Source organism: Acomys russatus, chromosome 11, assembly GCF_903995435.1.
Source record: "Acomys russatus chromosome 11, mAcoRus1.1, whole genome shotgun sequence".
NCBI classification, from domain to species: Eukaryota; Metazoa; Chordata; class Mammalia; order Rodentia; family Muridae; genus Acomys; species Acomys russatus.
In genome coordinates, this window is record NC_067147.1 from 59,674,579 (window position 1) to 59,696,720 (window position 22,142).

The 22,142-nt window shown below is 57.0% G+C and overlaps 2 protein-coding genes across 7 annotated transcripts; one reads left to right on the top strand and one right to left on the bottom strand.

Annotated features, from left to right (window-relative positions):
* The first annotated feature begins 785 nt into the window (after nt 1-785).
* Nucleotides 786-2,476, top strand: Smim29 (small integral membrane protein 29). 4 transcript variants are annotated; one of them, XM_051153477.1, is made up of 5 exons: nt 786-896; nt 1,731-1,915; nt 2,075-2,100; nt 2,227-2,332; nt 2,411-2,476. In XM_051153477.1, exons 2-5 carry the CDS (start codon nt 1,805-1,807, stop codon nt 2,474-2,476), a joined length of 309 nt encoding a protein of 102 aa, XP_051009434.1. In that variant the 5' UTR covers nt 786-896; nt 1,731-1,804. The 4 variants fall into 4 exon arrangements, 2 of the variants coding, with proteins under 2 accessions (XP_051009434.1, XP_051009433.1); XR_007831404.1 differs by lacking the exon at nt 2,411-2,476 and having other exon boundaries at nt 1,731-1,855; nt 2,002-2,100; nt 2,227-2,260; XM_051153476.1 differs by lacking the exons at nt 786-896; nt 2,411-2,476 and adding an exon at nt 1,368-1,455 and having other exon boundaries at nt 2,227-2,374.
* A 1,108-nt stretch (nt 2,477-3,584) lies between these two features.
* Hmga1 (high mobility group AT-hook 1) lies at nt 3,585-9,731 on the bottom strand. 3 transcript variants are annotated; one of them, XM_051153475.1, is made up of 5 exons: nt 9,588-9,731; nt 6,656-6,791; nt 5,407-5,490; nt 4,880-4,930; nt 3,585-4,013 (listed from the first exon to the last, which is right to left on the bottom strand). In XM_051153475.1, exons 2-5 carry the CDS (start codon nt 6,755-6,757, stop codon nt 3,960-3,962), a joined length of 291 nt encoding a protein of 96 aa, XP_051009432.1. In that variant the 5' UTR covers nt 6,758-6,791; nt 9,588-9,731; the 3' UTR covers nt 3,585-3,959. The 3 variants fall into 3 exon arrangements, with proteins under 3 accessions (XP_051009432.1, XP_051009431.1, XP_051009430.1); XM_051153474.1 differs by having other exon boundaries at nt 3,585-4,010; nt 6,623-6,791; XM_051153473.1 differs by having other exon boundaries at nt 6,623-6,791.
* Nucleotides 9,732-22,142: the final 12,411 nt, after the last annotated feature.

Consider the following 22,142-nt stretch of genomic DNA (forward strand, 5'->3'; position numbering starts at 1 on the left):
ATAAACAGTGAGACTCTGTCACAAGCACAAAAAATTGTGGAATTCCAGGCGGTGGTGGCGCACGCCTTTAATCCCAGCACTCGGGAGGCAGAGGCAGGCGGATCGCTGTGAGTTCGAGGCCAGCCCAGTCTCCAAAGCAAAACCAGGACACAGAAACTCCGTCTTGGAAAACAAAACAAAATGTGTGTTTGATGTGTTTTTGCCTGTACCACCTGCTTGCCTGGTGTCCGCTGGCTTCAGAAGAGGGTGCTGGATCCTCTGGGAAGGGTTGTGAGCCACCCATGGGTGCTGGGAGCCTCCCTTGAATCGCCTGTAAGAGCAGCAAGTGCTTTCAACCGCCGAGCCATCTCTCCCACCTAAACTTAATCACACTTAGATTTCTCCAGTTTCAGTAACTTCAACGGTCAGACCATGCATGACAGCTTGAACTCAAACTAACCAAGCTGCACGTGACCCAAGCTAGAAGTACCGCTCCCCCTCCACCTCGCCCCTTCCACCCCAAGGACTCAGAGGAGCTTAACACTGGGCTCCGGTCCCGCGGCATCATTTCAGCTTCACGACAACCTGCACTGGAGACGCAGGTACAGAAAGGAGGGAGGCCCTGGGCCAGCGGCTGGGGGCGCGGGTCTCGCGGTGACCCCCTTGGCGTGCCCCGGTGAAAGCGCGCCGCCCCCTCGGCGGCCTTCCCGCTGCGCGGCGCTCGGCCGCCCCCTGCTGCCGCGGCGTGGACACTGCAGGCCCCCGCCTGGCCCGCCCACCCGCCTCCGGATTGGCCACCGTGCTAGACTCTGCGCTGAGGCCCCGCCCTCCCTCCGGGTCCTTTGATCACGCGGCGGAGGGCTCTTCCGGGGCCGGAGCCAACCCACGGTGTTGCTGTCAGGGCTGCACGGCGGGAGGTAAGGCATGGCCGGGTTGGATGGGCTGCGGCGCGCCCGCACCGGGCATCTCGGGGTGCCGGGGTCCCAGGGTACCCAGGCGGGTGGCGGCCCCTCGGCGCCGCCCCCCCGGGATCCACCCCACGCCTCCCGAGCCTCCCAGCGCCGTGGGAACCAGCTCCCGCCCGCCGTGGCGGGCCAGAATCCTAAGTGCGGCCTCGTACCCTTCCGGTTCTGGCTGGGCCCCCTCGGCCTGAGACTGGAAGCTCGCGACTGGGGAACTGGCAAAACTGGCCCACGGACTTGGGGCGGTTACCCGTGCCTCTTCCTATGTCTGCGAGTCTCCAACAGGAACTTGGGCCACCACAGTGCCGCCGCCATCCTCTCCACCTCTGCCTGTCAGGCCCTGGCGGGCGGGGGGCGGGATACAGGCGGAGACCTGGCTGTACTAGAGGCAGGTGACGTCCAGATTAGATACTGTCCATCTCTACAGTGTCCACACTAGTATCTGAGAGCGAGGCTGAGGACCGTGTCTAGGGTTACATCAAGGATAAAAGAAGGGTGCAGGCCCAGACCTGAGGTTCCTAGCCTGCAGTATGGGGACAAACCCAGGTCCCCTTCCCATGATCCTACCTCGCCCCTACACCGCACTGCAGGCCCTCCTCTGTGTAGCCTTGAACCTGCACCTAACCTTCACCAAGCAGTTGATACCCTGCAGTGTCACCATCATCTGAGCTGGGCCACACCCTCGTGCGGTAGGCGCTAGGCAGGCCTATCCTCGATGCTCAGAGTGGTTCCTGAATTTCAACTCCAGCTCCTAGGTACAACTGATAAGCTCTCTTCCTCCTTCCCCAGGGAGCCCAGGGGAGGCGCCCTCCCGAGGCCACCGCTGCCCATGCAGACCACTGAGCCATCCGGCTACTGATGTCATGAGTAACACGACAGTGCCCAATGCCCCCCAGGCCAACGGCGACTCCATGGTGGGCTATGTGTTGGGGCCCTTCTTCCTCATCACCCTGGTCGGGGTGGTGGTGGCTGTGGTAAGGAGCTCCCACATCAGATGCAGCTAAGACGGCTGCTGGGTGGGCCTGGCCTGGTGCCCACAGCATCTCAGCTGTCTTTTAAGGGTGTGGAAGCAGGTCCTCAGGATGGGCCATGCTGACCTCCCCAGCCTCCACAGTGCCGTGTCTCTGTTACAGGTAATGTATGTGCAGAAGAAAAAGCGGTGAGTGTCTACACCCCGGAGCTATCCCCTCTGCCCTGTCTTGTCAAGGCCCCTTTACTGGCTGGGGGGATGGGGAGCAGATAATAGTGCAGTTAGAGTTGAGAGCCCTGCTGTCCTGTTCCCCAGGGTGGATCGGCTTCGCCATCACTTGCTTCCCATGTATAGCTATGACCCGGCAGAAGAGCTTCACGAGGCTGAGCAGGAACTGCTGTGCGATGTGAGAGACCCCAAGGTGAGCACATCCTGCTGAAATTCCATGCTGCCGCGGGACGCCACGCCTCTGAGCTGCAGCCTCTTGCCCTCCCCCCAGGTGGCCCACGGTTGGCAGAACAGCTACCAGCACAAGAGGATGCCCCTGCTGGACATCAAGACTTGAGTGTCCATGCCGCCCCCTCCACTCGCCACTAACCCATATAGGTACCGGGATGAATACTCCAGAGCCAAGCCTACCGTTGGGCCTTCTTTCCTTGTGACATGGGTGGCAGCTCTCTCCTTTCTCAAGTATAATACAAGAGGCCCCTGGCATTGTTCCCATGGTGACAAGCCCAGATGCATAGCATCCAGTGTATATTTTGTAAATAAACTTTTGTGGCTTCAAGCTACCCTCCTTGGGGCAGACTCCATCTCTTGACAGGGGACGCTGATTGCTTTATGCCCCACTTACTGGCCTCACACCAGAAACTCAGTCCAAAAAAGGCATTTTTTTTTTTTTTTTATTCAAGTAACTGCAAATAGGAAACCAGAGAGGGAGCCCCAGGCTGGGACAAACGCTTGCCACCCCTCCCCCACAGAACAAGGGGAGGAGGTGGTCCTACACCCTTTCCCATCAAAGTGGGCCCCCTCCTCACTCTGCTGCAGCATCCATGGGGCAGGGCCCCATCTTCCCTGGTGCGGGGTAGTCGGTAACCAGCCTGCTGCGCCCCAGCCCCCTTCCCCTAGAGTGTCTGGGGAGGAGAATGCAGGCAAGATGGGAGGATAAACGTTGGCGCTGGTAGCAGCAGCGATGGTGGGTGTCTACGAATGAACATTGAACAACAAAAAACAACACAACTGTCCAGAGGTAGTTTGTGAACAGAGGAAAAGATGGAACCAGAACCTTGGGGGGCAGGGAGGAGCAAAGAGGGGGGGCAAGGCTAGCTCCTTAGTGCCCCACTGGAGGAATGGAACAGCCTGGAGTGGAAGTGCGGGAGGCGAGTTGGTGCCCCATCTGCCTTAAGTGGAAGCCGGAACAGGACCCAGGACCTCCCGCTGCAGGTGGGTGGTAACTTTCATCTGTCACTGTTGGGTCCCAGGTGAGAACAAGGTGGGTGGGGCCAGCGCCTGTCCTGCTTCCGGTATTTCAAGGGGCTTCACCAACCTACTGCAGGGTCTAGGTAGTGTGGGGCCAAAGGGACAGAAAACCCACCTGGTGAGTTTGGTGGGGCCCGCTGGGATCTATGCAAACCCTGCACTGACCACCTGCTGCTACCAGGTCAGTGGATGGGGCTTGTCAGAGTGAGACGGGGCTGGGACCCCTTAAGGCCAGGGAATGCTCCCAGAACCCTCTACAGGGAAGCCAGGAACAGCAGAGCAGAAGGGACCCGCAAAACAAAGAGCCCAGAGAGCAGTGTCTCTAAGGGAGGTGCGCAGCAGGATGGGCTGCGGCCAAGTGGGAAGTTAGCCTTGTCAGGAGAGGGCAGGTGTGGCGAGAGGAGGGCACAAGGACTGAGCCAGATCCTGCTCCCCGGGGTGCCGCAGAGCCTGCAGCTGGTGCGGTAGTGTGCAGTGGGGGCGGGGAGGGGCCTGGGAGCAGGGCTTCCAGTCCCAGGGGGAAAGCTGCTCCTCAGTGGCTAAGGAGCAGGCGGCAATGCACGTGGTGGTCACTGCTCCTCCTCCGAGGACTCCTGGGAGATGCCCTCCTCTTCCTCCTTCTCCTGTGGGAAGCAGAGGAACTCTGGGCCTGGCCTTCCTTTGCCAACACCCCTCCCTCCCAGCCCAGGCTCTCCTCTGCAGAAGGGGGATGAGTCAGGGCTGAGAGTGTGGGTGACTCAGCAACCTCCACGCTGCTTTCATTCATAAAAATGAAGGATTTAAAGGGAGGAAAAAAACCACACACTTGCTCTCACACACAGGCCAGCCCAGGCCTATGCTGAGGGCTAAGGAAGTGGCAGAAGGCCCTCCAGGGAGGAGGCAGAAGGGCTAGAGCTGGAAGGCGGCATGAAACAGGTGTGGGGCCAGTGGTTGACCCTGGGAGCCAGGGTGGGAAGGAAATGTGTGCCCAAGGGGCTCACTCACTGGGCGGGAATGCTGGGACACCACAGGGCCCCACAGCCCCCACAGTGCCAGGCAAACTCCAAAACAACCAGTTTCCTGTTATTACTCATTCCTGGGGCCTCGCCAGCAGGGCCCCCTAGCTCCTCCACTAAGGGGTGGCTCAGATGGGGGCATGTTCTTGCCTTGGACAGCTTGGAAACAGGACTGAGGAGCACAGGATCCTGCAGGGCAGAGGTCTCCTTCAGCAGCCCAGAGAGGACAGGCTTCCCTGCCCAGATCTACACTTCCTGGGGTCTTTCCCTCAGGGGCTAGTGAGGGAGCTATGTGCATGGGACATTTTTGAGGGGCCAATGAGGCCCCACAACACCCCTCCCATAGTGGGTACCTGAAATTAGGAATTACCTGCCGGAGACAAGGGATTCCTGATGCAGAGGATGACTCTGAACCTGCGATCCATATGCCCACGCATTCACAGGCTCAGCACACCTGGCCCCACCCCCAGCCCAGCTAACAGCCAGGCACCTACCAGCTTCTTGGGTCTGCCCCTTGGTTTCCTCCCTGGAGCTGTGGTAGCTTTCTAGAAAGTTAGGGGGGGAAAAAAAAAAAGCTGTAAGTGCAGAGTCAAACAGTGAGAGGGCAGCCCAGGACGCCCCCCAGCAGGTCCACCCAAGCCCAGCTGCTGGTGACTGGGCAGCCCATGCCCCCCACCCAATACACACACACACACACACCCCTACTCCCTCCTCCACAAGTGACTCAGAGGATATGAGTCGTGTGTTTAAAAAAATAAATAAATAGAATAAAGACAACTTTTTTGAAAGGCTGATGCCACCTTCACTCTGGCTCTTCCCACATGCTGTGTGTCCTCAGGATGAGCGAAGGTGACACTTTCAGCCCAGAGCTGGCACAGGCTTTAAATCTGTCCATCTTTTCCCAGATCTGAAATGCTACCCGCCCCCATACACCCTGTTCTGGGCACCTCAACTTCCAGTTTGCAAAGCCCGACTGACACTCTTGGCATGACCCCAGGATGCCATGTAAGAAGAGCCTCACCCGTGTCTTGGCGGCACCCTTATTTTTGCTTCCCTTTGGTCGGCCCCGAGGTCTCTTCGGTGTTGGCACTTCACTGGGCTCCTTCTACAAGGACAGGAGTCGGACAAACAGTAACCACCGAGCTGTGCCAGCCCCTAGGAGGTCACCCCAACCTCAAGTCCATAGAAGATGCAGCAGGCAAGCCATGGGGACTCAAAAGCTGTCAAGCTCCTGCACCCCACAGCCAAAGAAAGGCAAGAAACCTAAGACCTCTGGGAAAGGTGTCAACAGAGCAGGGGACCCCTGTATGGTGGCCCTGATCAGAATGCATAGTGCTGCAGCATGTCTCAGCTATAAACGGTGGAGAACACTGGTCATGACTGCTAGGCCCCTCCTTTCTTACCCTGGAAACCCCTCTGCACATCTAGACCCAACCTTGGGACAGCCAAGGCCAGAATAAAGGGTTGTGATTGCTGGACGTGGGGGCTCTCCCACTTATAACCAATCCCAGAACCCAGAAAGCGAAGGTGGAGCAAATCTGAATGAAGCCGGCCTGGGCCACATGTGAGGGACGCCGGACTGCTAAACAGCAGCCCTGGCCCAGCGACTCCCATCTAAAGACAGCAGCTAAGACCACCTGGTGGGGACATGCTATGCCACCTCCACAGGGCTACCAACAGCCTCCCCCAACTCGGGAGGGCTGAGAGCCCCAGCATAGAGCCGGGCAGGTGGCAAAGCCAACATCCTGCTGGCCATCCTTTCAGGGACCTCACGCAGAGCTCCAGTGCCCCCATTCACAGAGCCAGGGACAAAATAAATTTTAAGGGGGGGGGGAGAAGGGGACACACTGGCTCAAGAACTCTTTCCTACCTGACAGAAGTAAAGAAACGGACAGTGAGGCAGCAAAAGCAAGAGTCTGATCATGTGTTAAAACTGCACAGCTACAGGTCAGTGAAAACGCCCAGCCCTTGGCTCCATTCTGAGCAGAAGGGGGAAAAAAAAAAGCCTCCACTTTTCTGGGTCGGTGTTAAGACATATGGGTGGCCTGCCACACTGTGACCGTAGAAACCAAGTTCTTGGAAACCATCTTGAATACCTTTGGGCAGTGAGCAAAAAAGTGGGGACAGAAAACACTCGCGTGCGCACACACACACACACACACACACACACACGGAGACAGTTCTGTAACCCCCTCCCTGCCAAGAAAGGAAACAGAAGCAAGACTTTGGACACCCACCTGACTCCCTACCAGCGCCGTCCCAGGACTCACCGGAGGCTGCTTGCGTGGCCTGCCCCGGCCTCGTTTCTCAGCGCCGTCCTTTTCCTTCTTGGAGGCCAGGGGCTGGCTGGACTTGGAGCCTGACTCGCTCATCTTCCTTCTCTATGGGGCAGTTAAGAGGGACGGGCTGTGATGCAGGGAGACAAAGTGTGGTAGAGTTACACATGTATCCCCGCCACTCCCCACCCCTGCCACCCTGATCCCCAAGGCACGCTGCGGAAACTGCCAGTGGCAGAGAAGACCCTTGCCAGTACAATGCTAGGGTGGCACCCATGAGGTCCAGCGTGCTCAGACCTGGCTCGAGGGGCCCTAGGTGACTTGGGGCTAGTTGAGAGGGCTGACACCCAGCAGCCCCCAGCCTGAGAAGCAGAACACACCCCTCAAGATGTAGAGGTGGGGGCAATGTGTGGAGCCAAGGGTATCTGGAGTCTGATGGCAACCTAAGACTCTGGGTGGCAAGAAGCCCCCATATTCAAGGTCCAGAAGGCACCAATGGTGGTGTGGGGGACACCGCCACAGGGAGAGCCTACGCCCTGTACTCAGGGATCTTCTGTGGAGAGATCAAAGACAGCCAACAAGTGTGTGCAGGGAGCCACAGGCCCAGGGACCAACACAGCCTGTCCTTAAGGAGGGCAGGAGCCATGACCCCATCACTGAAGGCAGCAGTCTCAAGGCAGAACCACCCTACTGCCACAGAGGGCCAGGTTTCTTCCAGTTGGCCGAGGGTCCATCCTAGGGCCTCACGCTCATCCCAAGCTGCGTCCCCAATCCTCTTCCCTTTTCCCTCTTTTCGGATTTTTGAGGCAACTGCTTATTAACTGAATGACAGGAAAACATTTTTTTTTTTTGAAAACTTGTGATTTTTAGAACACTTAACGGTTCCTAATTCTCAAGAATCAAGGAGCTCTCCAGATGGTGGGGCTCTGCTAATTACTCCTTCAATCCCGAGACCCCTTTAAACAGGGTGGCTGGGACAGCTCCATCATGAGTGCCTCGGCCTGTTCTCTAATTACAGGCCGTGATTAGACTCTTACATTACACCATAGGTCTCCTTCAAAACCAAACATCAAAATTAATCAGCTAAATGAGTGCTGACCTCACACTGCGGTCTGCCGGAGGCCCCCTCAGAGAGGGGTCGTGGGGGACAGGCGGCCCCAAGCCCAGAGCCCAGGCACCCGGCTTGGCTGGAGATGCCACCTGGTGCCTCCCGAATTCTTGCCGTTAGGGCCGCTTTAAACCACCTGCTCTTCCTCAATGCCCCGACTGAACTAAGGGCTCAGAGTCCATGTCCAGTGAGGCCAAGGGAACACTCATCCATTTCCACCTGTTTCTGAAATGAGGGAGGCCCGGCATGCAGAACCCACACTTAGGGTCCAAGCCCGAAGTGCTCTTTTGGGCCTCCTGCCCGTCTCCTCACAACGGCGCGGCGCACACGCTGTGGCCCTTCAATGTTTAAAGAGCTAGGCAGCAATGACCATAGGAGGAACATGCTGGCAGGTCCATTGTTACTTTTAATTTCTCTTTTGAATAGCCCAGAGAAGACCCCGGAGTGGACCAAGGTCACACAGCAACTTGGTAAAATGGAGGTTCCTGCGGAATGCCTACAGACCGCCACTTTGTTTACTGAGAAGCAGGTTACGACCCTGGCGCCCTCTACTCCACAGCAGAGGGAGGGTGCCTACGCCAGTGTCCCGGCCTGGCGGTTGTAGGCCGGCGCTTCTAGGAGCTAGGGCGAGGGGGGAGGGGCGCAGGGCCTGCAGGCGCGGGAAACGGCGCACCCCGACCACATGCACCGCCACGCGGGTGCGCCCGGCCCCACTTCCTGCCAGAGGGGGCACCCAAGCCCGCCTTGGGGGCAGGAAACCTGGTGCGAGTCGGAGGAAGAAAACCCCCTCCTCCCTCCCCGAAAAACAAAACCCCAAAGGGGGGGCGGCAGAAACGGGGAGTCAAAAGGACTAGTTCTAACAGAACCCAGCAAAGCAGAGGAACCAGTTTGTGGGGGCGGAGGGCAGGCCCGGCCCTGGGGGCTGAGGAGGCGCAGGGCAGGGCCAAAGGTGTGTGTGGGTGAAGCCCCGAAGCCCAGGCCCTCGCGATCCGGCCTCGTTCACGCAGAGCACTATCCTGGGAAAGGCCGAGGAAAGGCCAGAGAGAAATCTCGGGGCGCCGGACCCCTCCCCCGCACTTCTAGAACTTCCCTGGCTGAGGGGGGCGCGCGCCCACCTCACGCCGCTGCGCAGCGCGCACCCCTTCCCGAGGCCGGGCTCGCCGAGCGCGAGGTGCACGGGCGCCGCCGGGTGCACAAGCCGCGCTCGTCGCAGCCGCGCGCCCCTCCCCCTCCGCGCGCCGTTCCCCGGGGGTCTCCGCACCCCACGGGCGCGCGGGGGGTCGCCCTCGGCCTGGGAGCCTGAGGACGCGGCGCCTTGCGGGGCGCCCACCCCGGCCCCAACGCCCGTGCGCACAGTGCGGCCTCCCGTTTCCCGCGGCCCGCGCAAGCCCGGGGCCTGGGAATAAAGCGGGCAGCGCGCGCCGCAGGCCCCCCGGGCGCGCCGCGGACACTCACCGCGAGCTCGGCAGGCCGCCGGCGGGGCGCGCTCGGGGCTGCCGGGCGCGGCGGGGCTGGGCGCAGGGGACCGGCCTGGGCTCCGCCGCCGCCGCCGCCGCCGGTCGCAAATGCGGATCTGAAACCGGGAGAGAGGGCAGAGGCGCTGAGACCGCTGCGTGCGCGCCGCCCGGGCCCCCGCCGGGGATGTGTGTCACATCCGAGCTGGGGCGAGGGAACACGGACGGATCCCGCTTCCCCCGGAGGATGGCGAGGGGCAGGAAGCTGGGCACGGCCCGTGCGCGGCCTCAATAAATAATAATGTGATTAGAGATTTTAGACCTAGAGAAAAAAAAGAAGCCACCCGAGCGGCGGCGAACTCACGCCTTCTTGGAGCCGCGCCAACACCAGAAATAGCCCCGACTCGGAGTCCCAATTAGAGGAGCGCAGCCCCGGCTCAGGGGAGCTTAAAAAGAGCGACCCAGGGGCAGGGGGGGACGGGCCCGCCCGCGCCAGCCGTGTCACCGGGGGGCGGGGCCATGCAAATGAGCACGGGGATTTAAAAGGGCGGCCGCCCGCCCGCCAGCCGCCGCCGCGCGCGGGTAGGTCGCCGATTCCGCCGCGGTTGCGCGCGCGGCCTAGGCGGGGACGCGCTCCGACGGCTCGCTTTCTCGCCGGTCCCCGCGCTGGCGGGCAGAGGAGGAGCGGGCTGTAGGTGGCAGCAGCCCAGCCTTCGCCATAGGGTGCCAGGGACACACCTATAAGAGCCTTTCGTGGGCTGTGGCCTCGCGGGGCGTGGGCCGACGCTGGTTCCTGCGGAGGTCCACGCGAGCCCCGTCCAGCCTCCCGCGGCCTTCACGCAGCCCCTCGATCCCCACGTCGGCGGTCTCCCCTTTTAGTTCCTCCCTATGGCCAGGCAGGTGACGACATGTGCGTCTCCGGTGCCCACACGGCGCGTGAAAACACGAGTCTTGTGAAATTCAAACGCGAAACTTGGCATAGGCGGACGGTTTAAATGTTGTAACGGCCGCCCACCCAGGTGCAGGCTCCCCTGGGGAGCCGAGCGATTGGCCCGTTTGCAGGTACACCGAGGGAGGAGCCACGAGTGACCTACGGCGTGGTGTTGAAGCACGCGGTCCCACTGGCGTGATCCCCTCCACTGGGACTTAAGAGTTAGGAAGATAAGGGGCTCCTGGAAGCGCCCTGAGGGCAGGGGTTCGAGTTTCCGGCCTCCGGGCGCCCTCGCTCAACAAAAGACTTGTTGCTGGGCCCCTGGAGAAAGCCTAAGTGGGAAGATGGCGCGCGAGGACGCAGGCGGAGAGGCGCGCCCTGCAGGCCGGGCGCGGGCCCTGGACGCACCTCCCCACCTCGGTTCCCGAAGCGGCCTTTCCACACCTCTCGTGATGCAGGGAATTGCAATGCGGGCCCAGTGACACACGACTGTGACTCATAACTCTGCTCCCCTTCCTCCGCGGTCAGCCCTCTCCTCGGGGGGCGCGCGGGCGGTGGAAGGGGACGCGGGGCCCAGCGTGCGCCCGGCTGGAGGCGGGGTGGGAGCTGGGGTGGGGGGGCGGGAAGGCGGGCCTCCCAAGTTTCAGGAATGCCTCAGGAATGTTTCCGGTGGGGGGTGGGTAGCGCGACGGGCCCAGCCCCCCACGGGCCGTGGGATGGCGCCCTGGGCGCGGGGCAGCACGTGCTCGGTGGGGGCGGGGCGCGGCGGTAGGGCGCGGGGAGGCCTAGGCAGGCGGCCGACCCGCAGCGGGTCCCGGACCTAAGATCCAGGTGACCCTCAACTCCTGCGGTGCCACTGGAGAAGGAGGAAGTCACCGAGGGGCGGGCCATCGGGTGGAGGGGAGCTTAGGGCGCCCGGGCAGTCTGGGGGAGGAGCGGCTGCCCCTTTGTGTGCTGCCGCTGTGGGGGCGGGGTGGAAGCGCGCCGCGCCCTCCATCTTTGTGCTCCGCGAGCCGAGTTGGCTGGAGGGGCACGAAGTTGCTGCGAGCGCTGGGGAACCTTCGCCAACGAGGTGTGGTTGGGCGAACTATCACCTCGCACCAGCACCAGCACATCTTCCCCCGGTACAGGCCATCGCCAGCACCCTAGGCCTTTAGGACCTTGGTAGGGCGCTGAAGGGGGAAAGTGTGGGAGTGGTCCAGCAGGCCCCTTCCCCCAACATAGTAGTGACCCCTCCGCGTATAAGACCCCTGTGGCCATCCCTAGGAGAGAGGAGAGGACGAGAAAGGAATAGCTTTCCGAGTGGGCTCTGGGAAGTCTTGGCCAATTGCTTGGTCCACTTGTAGTTAGCTGGCCTGATCTTATTTTTCCACTTTTCGTCCTTATTTCCCCACCGGCGTGTTTGGTAGCTTGTGTGTGTGTTTGTAAGCTACCTAAGACTCACTGTCGCTGGAGGCAAATAGGTACAGTAGTTTGTCCCCTCCTGCCTTAGGTACTCCTGAAATACAAACAGCTCTACCCACTGACCCCGTGTGCACACCTCCATGCTTTTTGGCTTGCACGTGACTAAATTCCATTCTTTTCCTTTTGTGGTAATAAGATTTAAGCAGAAGAGTGAACGGGGTGGGGTGGGGGGCAGGGGAGACATGAAGAGACCTATAGGACTTCACCTCTGTAAGGAACCGAAGAACCCCGTCACAGAACAGGCAAGAACCCACGAAGTTGAAAACCTTTGTTGACTTCCAAGTTCTTAGAATACAGTGAGTGAAGCAAGTAGTGTGGGCCTTCGAAGCCTGGGCTTGCGGCAGGCACTTAGAGACTTGGTGGGAGCTGTGCAAGCCGGAGAGTGGGTGGAACAGGAACAGCGGGGGGGGGGGGGGGGGGGGGGGTATTCTGGGCCTGAATCATCTGTGTCTTAACGGTCTTCTCAAGGACAAGCAGTGACCTTCAGAGATCCCGACTGGAATGCGCAGAGATCAAAAGAACTGTATCCCAGGACAGACTCTTGGCCTCCTGTTAGAATACATGGAAGGACAGACAGAGATAGTTCCCTGAAGCATGGTGAGGGACAGTCTGGTGTTCTGTGTTGCCCTACACTACATAGAAAGGAGTCGTCTAATTTGCTGACCAGACCAGGAAAAGAGAAGTCTAGAATGTGAGGCCCCTAGGTTTGTGCCTCAGGGCCAGGTGTGGAAGCAGAGACAGGCTAGTTTCGTGAGTCCCAGCACCCACCATAGAGTTATGTGGAGAGGCCCAGTCTCCAAAAGAAAAAAACTGAGTATGGTGGTCCTCAAAAGTCTAAGGCAGGAAGAGAGATCTTGGCCAGCCAGGACTGTGTAGAAAGACCTTGTCTGGATGGGCATGGTGGCACACACATGTAATCCCACCACTCGGGAGGCAGATGCAAGTGGATCTCCCTGAGTTTAAGGCCACCTTGGTCGACATACTGATTTCAGGACAGCCAGGGCTACACGGTGAGACCCTGTCTGGAAAAAAAAAGATAGTTCAGCTCTGTAGCCTTGCTGTGGTCAAGCCTGATCATCTGAGTTGCATCCTGGAATCCCAGACAGTGAAAAGGGAGAAGCAACTCCCACAAGGTGTCCTCTGACTTTCTCACACACACACACCCCCACATACATAAGATTTTAAAAAATTGAGTACATTACCTTTTATTGATAACTGTGTGTGCACTGGAAGAATGAAGACAGGAGGAGGACTGCTCTGCTATATGGGAAGCACCTGCCGCTGCAACAAAAACAAGTAAGAAATCTCCTATTTTAGGTATTTTTCACAATGATTTATGCCTTTGAAGCAACTGCGCCAAGACCAAGGAGTAGGTCTGCCAGCATTGTACCTGTTTGCCTCTAGGCATGTGCAGTGGCAGCTGGTGGTCCAGTGTGGCCTTTGCCAGACAGCTTCACCGGAGCCATTGCTCCCAAGGCTCTGAGCTCCCCGGATGTGGATGGATGTCAGGCAGTTTGTTTACCCTGCTCTGTTGAAGGGTTTCTAATGGGTGCTGGGTCCCACAGTTGTCTCAGGATGCTCAGTAAGCAGGTCTGCATGCCTAGGAGAGGAACTGCTGGACCACAGCTATGTGCTGGCCTTGAACAGACGTGCCAGACACTACAGAGTGCCGGGGCCACTCAGCACTACGAGCTGACAAGAGGCATCAACCTGACCCAGCCCAAACCAGCCAAGACTGACCCACGCCAGCCAGTGTTAAGTTGGCACACAGTGCTGGCTCTGGGCCATACCAACCAGGTCTGATCCATGCCAGCCACTGGTGGGACTGGCCACCCAGACCCAAGGTGCTTGCCCACTCTCCTGGAGTCACCTAGCTACCAGTGTGTCTGGTCCTCTGGCAGGATCAGCCTCAGAACCCTGCTGACCACAAGCTCACTGCCAGGAAGCCTGGCAGGAGAGTGGGAGGAGGGCCTCTTCTGGTTCCAACTTTTGAGGGAAAAACCAACCATAAAGCAGAGAGAACAGACCAGAAAAGAGCACCTCTCTGCTGTAAGATGCAGGAGACACACACACACACACACACACACACACACACACACACACGAGAGAGAGAGAGAGAGAGAGAGAGAGAGAGAGAGAACCCCCAGCAAGCCCAGCTCTCATCCAGCCTCAGAAAAAAACTGAGGAAGAGGTGGGGTTGGTGAGCAAGAACAGAGCTGTGATGTGCTCTCCACTCCTTCAGTCTCCCCACCAGCGAGCAGGGTTGCTACCCCAGTCCTGAGGGAATTAAAACTGATCTTAGGCTGTCTTAAATATGAAATATGGGCCACACAACAGGAGCTCCCACCAGGAGCTTGGAGAACTGGAACCCACTTGCCAGTGTCGGTGGGTTAGAATGCAGGTATGGTGGCAACCAGGCTGCCTGTCCCTGCCTTCCTGCTCCATGCCTCATTGGGGCAGAGGCCAGCAGCTCAGGCCTGTTTAGGAGGCCCAGCCTAGAGCCCACTCCTCCAGTTTTCTGACAGTTTTGTAAGCACCTGTGCCAAATCTCTTCCTACCAAAAATGCAAGGCCTGTTCTAGTCGGGCAGCGGTGTTGCACACCTCGATCCCAGCACTCTGGAGGCAGAGGCAGGCGGGCTTCTTTCTGCCAGTTGAAGGCTAGCCTGGTCTACATTGCAAGTTCTAGGTCAGCCGGTGCTACACAGTGAGACTCCATCTAAATAAAAGAAACAAACTGTCTTCCTGTTCCTGCCTTTATCTACTTAACTGTTATTAGTAAATGGTTCATGTTTTCTCCCAGTGGGGTGTGTGTGTGTGTGTCTCTGTCTGTCTGTAACATGTCCAGGACCTAGCATGGTATTCAGTGTCTGTTTATCCATAGACGTCTAGCCTTGTCCCCAAACCTCTAGACAAGCTGAAGGCAGGAGACAGTAGCTGCCATGGGATGGCAGGATGGTCCAGTCTGAGGCACGGCAGGGTCCCTGTACCTCAGGGAGCAGATCTTTCTGGACTCATCCTGCTTCCCTGTGCCATCCTCTGACACATGGGCAAGCGCTGTGTCTCTTAGTCTTCAGGAGCTGGCGGCCCTGGCTGGCGAAACACTGGCAAGGCTATTTGATGAGCAGCGTTAAGTCTGCCTCTAGCTACCAAGAAGAGACTTGATACCCTATGAGCATATACTGGGGGAGGAGGTCCCCCTCAGTCACAGTCATAGAGGAGGGGAGTAAGGGGAAAATGGGAGGGAGGGAGGAATGGGAGCATAAAAGGGAGGGGATAACCATTGAGATGTAATATGAATAAATTAATAAAATAAAATTTTAAAAAATCGGCCTCTAGCATTCAAGGTGAGCTGGGCTGGGAAAGTGAAGTTTTGGACCATGAACTTTTTGGATTTTTGTTTTTGTTTTGTTTTGTTTTTCAAGGCAGGGTCTCTCTGGGTTAGGCTTGGCTGTCCTGTACTCCCCTTGTAGACCAGACTGGCCTCGAACTCACAGCGATCCACCTGCCTCTGCCTCCCGAGTGCTGGGATTAAAGGCATGTGCCACCACACCCGGCTTGTTTTTGTTTTTTTTTGTTTGTTTTTCAAGACAGGGTTTCCTTGTGTATCCTTAGCTGTCCTGGCATCACTTTGTAGACTAGGCTGGTCTTGAACTCACACCAACCTCCTGCCTCTGCCTCCTGTTTTTGTTTTTTCAAAAAAGGGTTTCTCTCTGTCAAGCTGACCTTAAGATCACAGAGAGCCTCCAGCCTCCCCAGTGCTGGGGTTAAAGGTCTGCATCACCATGTCTGGCTGTGTGAAATCTTCATAATTAGTGAGATCAAAGACTTTCCCTTTAGAGCCAATCCAGAGTGACAGACTGCAGGTAAAACACGGAGACTTTTTCCCACCTAGGGCATCTGTAGAGGCCTTGAGAGTGCCCCTCTTAGCATCCAGCTGAGGTAGCAGTTTAAGGTCTGTTAGGGCCTGGGGCCCTCTGAGTGCTGAAAGGAATCAGGGTTGTAATTTGAGGCCCTGGGCTGGTCTTGCCTTGCCAAGCCACAGTCACCTTTGAAAATGCTGTCTCTCCAGCCATCTGCTCCCACCCATGTGACTCTAATTTGGGAGCAGACCCTAGGGTTACAGGTGATTTTCACAAGATACTAACCTTGTTTCTTTTTGTCTGCCTTGGGGAGTAGGTGTGGTGGCACAGGCTTTAATCCCAGCACTTGGTAGGCAGAGGTAGGCAGATCTCTGTAAGGTCTTGTCCCAGAGCCAGGACACCAACCAGCTGTGGGGCAGGGAGAAGTGGTGTTTCCTGGGAAGTAGGTGGGGCAGCCGCAGCTGCAAGCCTGAGCCTCAGAACTGCTGTCCAATGTGTGCTGTGGGGGAGCCCTCTGCTGGAGCCCTCAGCCTTTGAATGCGTTACCAGCTACCTACTGAATTCAGAGCTGATGTATTTCCTAGACTGCGGACCCCAGGCTACCTCGAATCCTCACCTGAATGTTTCTTAGCGTTGAGAAAGTCGTCCTGGTCTCTGTTTGAGAGTGGCCAGGAGGGGTTCTGCCAGTCGGGTCTCAGGCTGTCTAGGGTCTGAGGGAGAAACTGAGCCATGTGAAGTGGAGGAGCCGGAAGGGCTGGGCAGTGAGCATTCTCCAGTATGCTCCTGTGGGGCTTCCAAGGCTGGCTGGACAGCAGGCTCACGGTGACCCTGACTGAGCCAAAGTTTGGTGAATGGATGGGTGAGGGCTGGAGGAGGCTGGAGGAGGGCGGAGGAGGGTGGAAGAGAGCAGAGTAGGGCTGGAGGAGGGCAGAGGAGGGTGGAGGAGAGCGGAGGAGGGCTGGAGGAGGGCAGAGGAGGGCGGAGGAGGGTGGAGGAGGGCGGAGGAGGGCAGAGGAGGGTGGAGGAGGGCTGGAGGAGGGCAGAAGAGGGCGGAGGAGGGCTGGAGGAGGGTGGAGGAGGGCGGAGGAGGGCTGGAGGAGGGTGGAGGAGGGCAGAGGAGGGCTGGAAGAGAGTGGAGGAGGCTGGAGGAGGGCTGGAGGAGGCTGGAGGAGGGCTGGAGGAGGGCAGAGGAGGGCGGAGGAGGGCTGGAGGAGGGCGGAGGAACTGGGCAGCTGGGAAGCAGCATGGGGGCGGGGTGGCTCCTGGTAGAAGAGGGAGGTGGGGACTGGAGCGGGGCAGTCAGACTGGAATCTGGTTTGGAGATGATGGCACAGAGCCCCCCCTTGCCCCCCACCCCTCCCTTCCTACCATCCTGGTCTCAATCTCTCCTGTGCTTTTTCCAGGCCTCTTCCCCACCGCAGGTCTCACGGTCACGTTCAGAACCTACTCTCTCTTGAGATTGGCTCAGGCAGCCTCTTTGCATTCTCCTTTCTAGGAACCTAGCCACAGCACCATACATCAGTGGCTTGCTCAGACAAAACCACCCGGAAGTGGACAGTGTGCTCTGGGCATTGGTTAACCCACTCTGGGGATCCCCTGCAGGCATAAAGCATCTGGGATGGGGTCTCCAGGGCTAGATCGGTGAACAGGGAACCCAGGGGTTGCTCTGCCGACAGCAGCCAGCCACTCCAGTTCTTGTGGGCAGTGTGAGGCAGGAGCAGCTGGCAGCCAGATTTCTGGGTCACTATCCAGGGTCCCTGCCAGTTCCCAGGCCTGGGTGAGGAGCATGTGCACTGTGCCTCAGAAGCTCGCGCCCCTCCGCTGCCTTTGTCTGTGTCCTCTGGGGCATGTTCCCATCCCCCCTCCCTCCTCCCATCCCCCCAAACCCCCCCTCGTGTGGTAGCAGCCTCAGTCCTGAGCTCAGGGGCCCCAGGGACAGCCTAGGTGCTAACTGTCTGAGAGTCCCTTGGGCTGCAGAACTCAAAGCCCTCACCAACAGCAGCCTTTCTTGGGCTGGTCTGTTCCCCCATCATGCTCTGGGGTCTGCCCACTGTTCAGAGGGCCCCTCTTCCAGAGGACCTGCTCCTGAAAGACTGAGAAGAAAAATAAAGCTAACTGTTCTATCAGTTTCTGCAGAGATGGACTGAGGTTGCCACCTGCTGTCCCCACTCACACAGTGTCTGTCTTAGGAGGGTGGTGTTAGGATTCTGCCCCAGCCTGCCTACCTGTGATGTCATTGCCTACCTGCCTGGTATAGAAAAAGACAGACCCACCTCACACCCAATTTTAATGATTGAAAAATAAGATGCCAGGCAACAGATATTATATGGAGAAGTTTATTATATGAGCATATGGGGAGAGAAGGAGAAGAGGGAGGGTACCCCAGAGAGATAGGGAGAAAGAAACAGCAAGAGAGGAAAAGAATAAGAGGGAGGGAGCTGGAGAGATGGCTCAGAGGTTAAGAGCACTGGTTGTTCTTCCTGAAGTCCTGAGTTCAATTCCCAGCAACCACATGGTGGCTCACAATCACCTATAATGGGATCGGATGCCCTCTTCTGGCCTGCAGGCACACATGTGTGCAAAATACTGTAAAAATAATAAATCTAAAAAAAAAAAAAGTTAAAAAAAGAAGACTAAGAGGGAGGAAGAAAATAAGAGGTAAGAGGGAGGGCTAGGTGGATCTGTCCTTTTATATGCTGGGCAGGGCCACGCCCAGTGTCAGGGAGGCAATGACATCACAGGTAGGCAGACTGGGGCAGAGTCCTAACAGTGGCCTCCCTCCCCCGGAAACGCTCCCCTTCTCCCAAGAGCTCAGACCACTCATTTATACAGTCGGGCTGAGCTCCAAGAGTCAGGTGTATCTGGCAATGGATGAAATGGGTAAAGGATCCAGGGCCAAGATGGGGTGGAGGGGGTGGGTGCCTTAGGCCATCATCAGCGTGGGTGTCTCAGGCAGCTGCATGGGGGCACATCTCCTGGGGACCGCACTGCTTTTGGAACCCGCCCCCCCCCCCCCATTCAGAAAAGGAAGAAAAGGAAATGGGCTCAGCTTGCCAGGCGTGGTGGCGCACGCCTTTAATCCCAGCACTCGGGAGGCAGAGGCAGGCGGATCGCTGTGAGTTTGAGGCCAGCCTGGTCTACAAAGTGAGTCCAGGACAGCCAAGGCTACACAGAGCAACCCTGTCTCAAAAAACAAAACAAAAACAAAAACAAAACAAACAACAACAACAAAAAAAAGGAAATGGGCTCAGCAAGGAGCAGGCCAAAGCTGGGGCTTTGTGGGGTTCCAGGAATCCTGTGTTCCCAGCGAGTAGCCCCCAGGACAGTGGGCTCTAGCTCAGTTCTCTCCCACCATGTGGGCTCTGACGTCACACGCAGGTTGTCAGCCTTGTTGGCAAGTGTCTTCAGCCAGCTGAGCTAGCTCCTGCTCCTTGAGTCAGGGTTATAGTCAGCAGCCACTTCCATGCATGTTTTACTAGAATGTTTTAGCTAAATGTGGTGCCACATACAACCCAGCACTTAGGAAGCTGAGGCAGGAGGATTGTGGCAAGTTCAAGGCTACCTAGGAATACACAGTGACCTTGTCTTAAAAAAAAAAAGAAAAGAAAAGAAAAGAAAAGCAATAAGCAGGTTTGGTGACCCTCAGCTTTAATCTCAGCTCACCGATGGTCTACACAGTGAGTTCCAGGCCAGCCAGGGTTACACAGTGAGACCCTGTCTCAAAAATAAACAAACTTTGTATATTTAGGGACATCCAAGCAGGCAAAATACTCATACACACAAAATAAGCAAGTCTTTTTAAAAATTTTATTTTTTGGTGTTTTGAGACAGGGTTTCTCTGTGTAGCCTTGACTGTCCCGAACTCACTTTGCAGACCAGGCTGGCCATGAACTCACAGCGATCCACCTGCCTCTGCCTCCCAAGTGCTGGGATTACAGGCGTGCGCCACCACATCCTGCTGCAAGTCTTTTAAAAACAAAACAAAAACTGAACCGTGGTGGCACACACCTTTAATCCCAGCACTCGGGAGGCAGAGGCAGGCAGATCGATGAGAGTTCGAGGACAGCCTGGTCTACAAAGTGAGTCTAGGACAGCCAAGGCTACACAGAGAAACCCTGTCCTGAAAAACCGAAAACTCAAAATCAAAATCAAAACAAACTTTAAAAAAGCCCATTAACCATTTCCATTGATCTCTGCTATACAGTAGCTGACCCACACAGTTCTTATATTTATGGTTTATTGGTGCTGGCCCAGAGCCCAGCGAACCTGCTCTGTTTATTGTTGTTTGTGACAGGGTCCCACTATGTAGCTTAGACCGGGTTGGCCTTGAATTCAGAGCCTTGCCTGCCTCTGCCTTCTGAGTGTGGAAAATGCCCGCTTGAGCCAGAACACTTGCTCTTGGCAAGGCAGGTGTAGATGTACTGTGTTTACTGTCTTAGCTCAGGCTTTGGAAACCTGGGACCTAGTAGGTGTTCGGAATAGAAAGCTAAGGTTCATTTGGAGACAGCCTGGGAACAGGGGAGGAGCTTTTCCTGCCTGACCAAGCACCACACAAAGGATGTAAAGTGACCCAGAAGACTGTCAGGTGTCCCTCCTTACTGCCAGCCTGTGGATAGGTGTGACTGAGGCATCTGGAGCTGCAGGCTTCATCCCTAGCTGTGGTCTTCAGGGAGGAAGAGGTAGGGTGCCCAGGGCTCCTAAAGGTCACTGTGTCAAAGGGCGTGTTGCACACTTTCTCTGTCCCTGTGATTCCTTCACACTGGGAAAGCCCCTTCCGCAGGGACTTCCCTCCCAGCCTGACTCAGGCTGCCTCATGAGGGTGAGTCAGGCAGGCACCTTGCCAGCCCTGCCCCACCCCCTACACTGCACAGGCTAGGTGGCCTGAGCCGGGCATAGGGGCTGGTAGGAGAGCCACTGAGGGACTCTCAGCCACAGATAAAGGGAGACATAAGCTTGGCATGATGCCGCATGCCTGTGATCCCAGCTCTTTGGAAAGTCACAAGTTCAAGGCCAGTCTGGGCTGCATTAGACCCCATCTCAAAGAGTGAAAATTGTGGGAAGGATTGTAAACTTTGTCCCAGGTGAAAGCAGTCTTGGCAGGCTTTGCCCCTTGGAAACATCACGGATAGACGGAATGGAGCCAGCCTCGGTCTGAAAGGTCTGAAACTCAGGAAGCAGGACTGGGGGACCCCAGCCAGGCTATTGTGTTTCTAATCAAACATGGATGGAGGGATCCTGACCCAGACCGGCCATTGCACCCCGAGAGAGAGATGCAGGCGGAGGAGAGGAGAAGGCTGCATCTTCTGGAGCAGGTTAACGCGTAGATTTGGGGAGAGACCAGCTTACAGGCCAGACCAATCTGCAGGCCAGGGACACCTGCGGATCCGTCCCATGGAACAATACCAGAAGGTTTACTCTTGTTTCCCTTTCACCTTTTTTCTTTCTTGTATAGGATTGTTGGATTGTATAATAAAGTCTAATTGTTAAGAAACAGAGCCAACAGAAAATACAAAACTGTAGTAAAAGCCTTGGCTGGGTGTGATGGCCCAGGCCTGACACCCCAGCTCTCAGGAGGCAGAGGTAAGAGGATCTCAGCAAGTTCAAGGCCGGCTCTGCATCATAGCTTCCAAGCCAGCCAGGCAACAGAAAGAGGCCCCATCTCAAAACAAATGAAAGAATCAAAATAAATATAGAAAGATTGGACTCCAAGAGGCACATAGTCGTCAGGGGAAAACCCCTCCACAGGGAATAACTGAGCCAAGTGAAAAGTCAGATAGCGAGAGAGAGGATGTCCCAAGTGAAAAACCAGGAGGAGAGGAGCCAGCATGCGGGGAAGAACTCAGGAGAGTGCACCCTTCACAGAGCCCGGGATTACGTGGATGAGCTAAGTGAGGGGCTGGCCACAGATAGCGGACCCAGGCTAGTCTGTTTCTAACCTCCAGGGAGACTGGCAGGGGACCCTAGCTGAGTCCTGCTTTCTCCCAGCTGCCTTTCCAACTCTTGTCTTGTGCCTTAGTCTTGTCATTTGCAGAATGGATGGAGTGCTGGAGAGGAGAGACAGCCACAGAACGGTACCTGCAGTTACGGTCCTTAGTGTGGCTGCTGCGTCATCCTCCCACGGCCGCTCCAGAACCCAGCATCTCCCATGTGTCCTCTCAACTGGAGGAGTGCAGCAGCTTCCCATCACTTCCCAATTGCAGTGCCTCACCCCCCTCACCGACCCTGCCACCCAGCGGCGCCCGCTAACCCACGCAAACAGCACTTCCATTAAGGAGGGAACTCATCTGGCATGGGTTCCATGTCATTTCCTGCCAGGCTTGGACCACTCTGGGTAGCATGAACCCTGAGTGATGCAACCCAGAGCTCAGTACACAGCTCTCCCTGTCTCTTCCTTCCTGGTGTGAGGGGTGGATCCTCAAGGACTCCAGAACTCTTCAAATCTGCACAGCCAGTCTGGAAGGCAGGTGAGGAAGGCCAGAAAGAAGAAAGGCTTGTATTTATTTATTTACTTTCTTTTTTCTTTCTTTTTTTTTTTTCCGAGACAGGGGCTCTGAGTGGCCTTGGCCATCCTGGACTCACTTTGTAGACCAGGCTGGCCTTGAACTCACAATGATCCATCTGCCTCTGCCTCCTGAGTGCTGGGATTAAAGGTGTCACGCCCAG

Bases quoted from the DNA above. Each gene is read 5' to 3' on its own strand.
- Hmga1 (XM_051153473.1), bottom strand. From the start codon at position 6,757: ATGAGCGAGTCAGGCTCCAAGTCCAGCCAGCCCCTGGCCTCCAAGAAG. The intron at 5,491-6,622 runs GTGGGTGTCCAA...CTGTCCTTGTAG, and splicing joins CGGCGCTGGTAGGGAGTCAG to AAGGAGCCCAGTGAAGTGCC. The intron at 4,931-5,406 runs GTGAGGCTCTTC...CTAACTTTCTAG, and splicing joins AGGGTGCCGCCAAGACACGG to AAAGCTACCACAGCTCCAGG.
- Smim29 (XM_051153477.1), top strand. From the start codon at position 1,805: ATGAGTAACACGACAGTGCCCAATGCCCCCCAGGCCAACGGCGACTCC. The intron at 1,916-2,074 runs GTAAGGAGCTCC...TCTCTGTTACAG, and splicing joins TCGGGGTGGTGGTGGCTGTG to GTAATGTATGTGCAGAAGAA. The intron at 2,101-2,226 runs GTGAGTGTCTAC...CCTGTTCCCCAG, and splicing joins TATGTGCAGAAGAAAAAGCG to GGTGGATCGGCTTCGCCATC.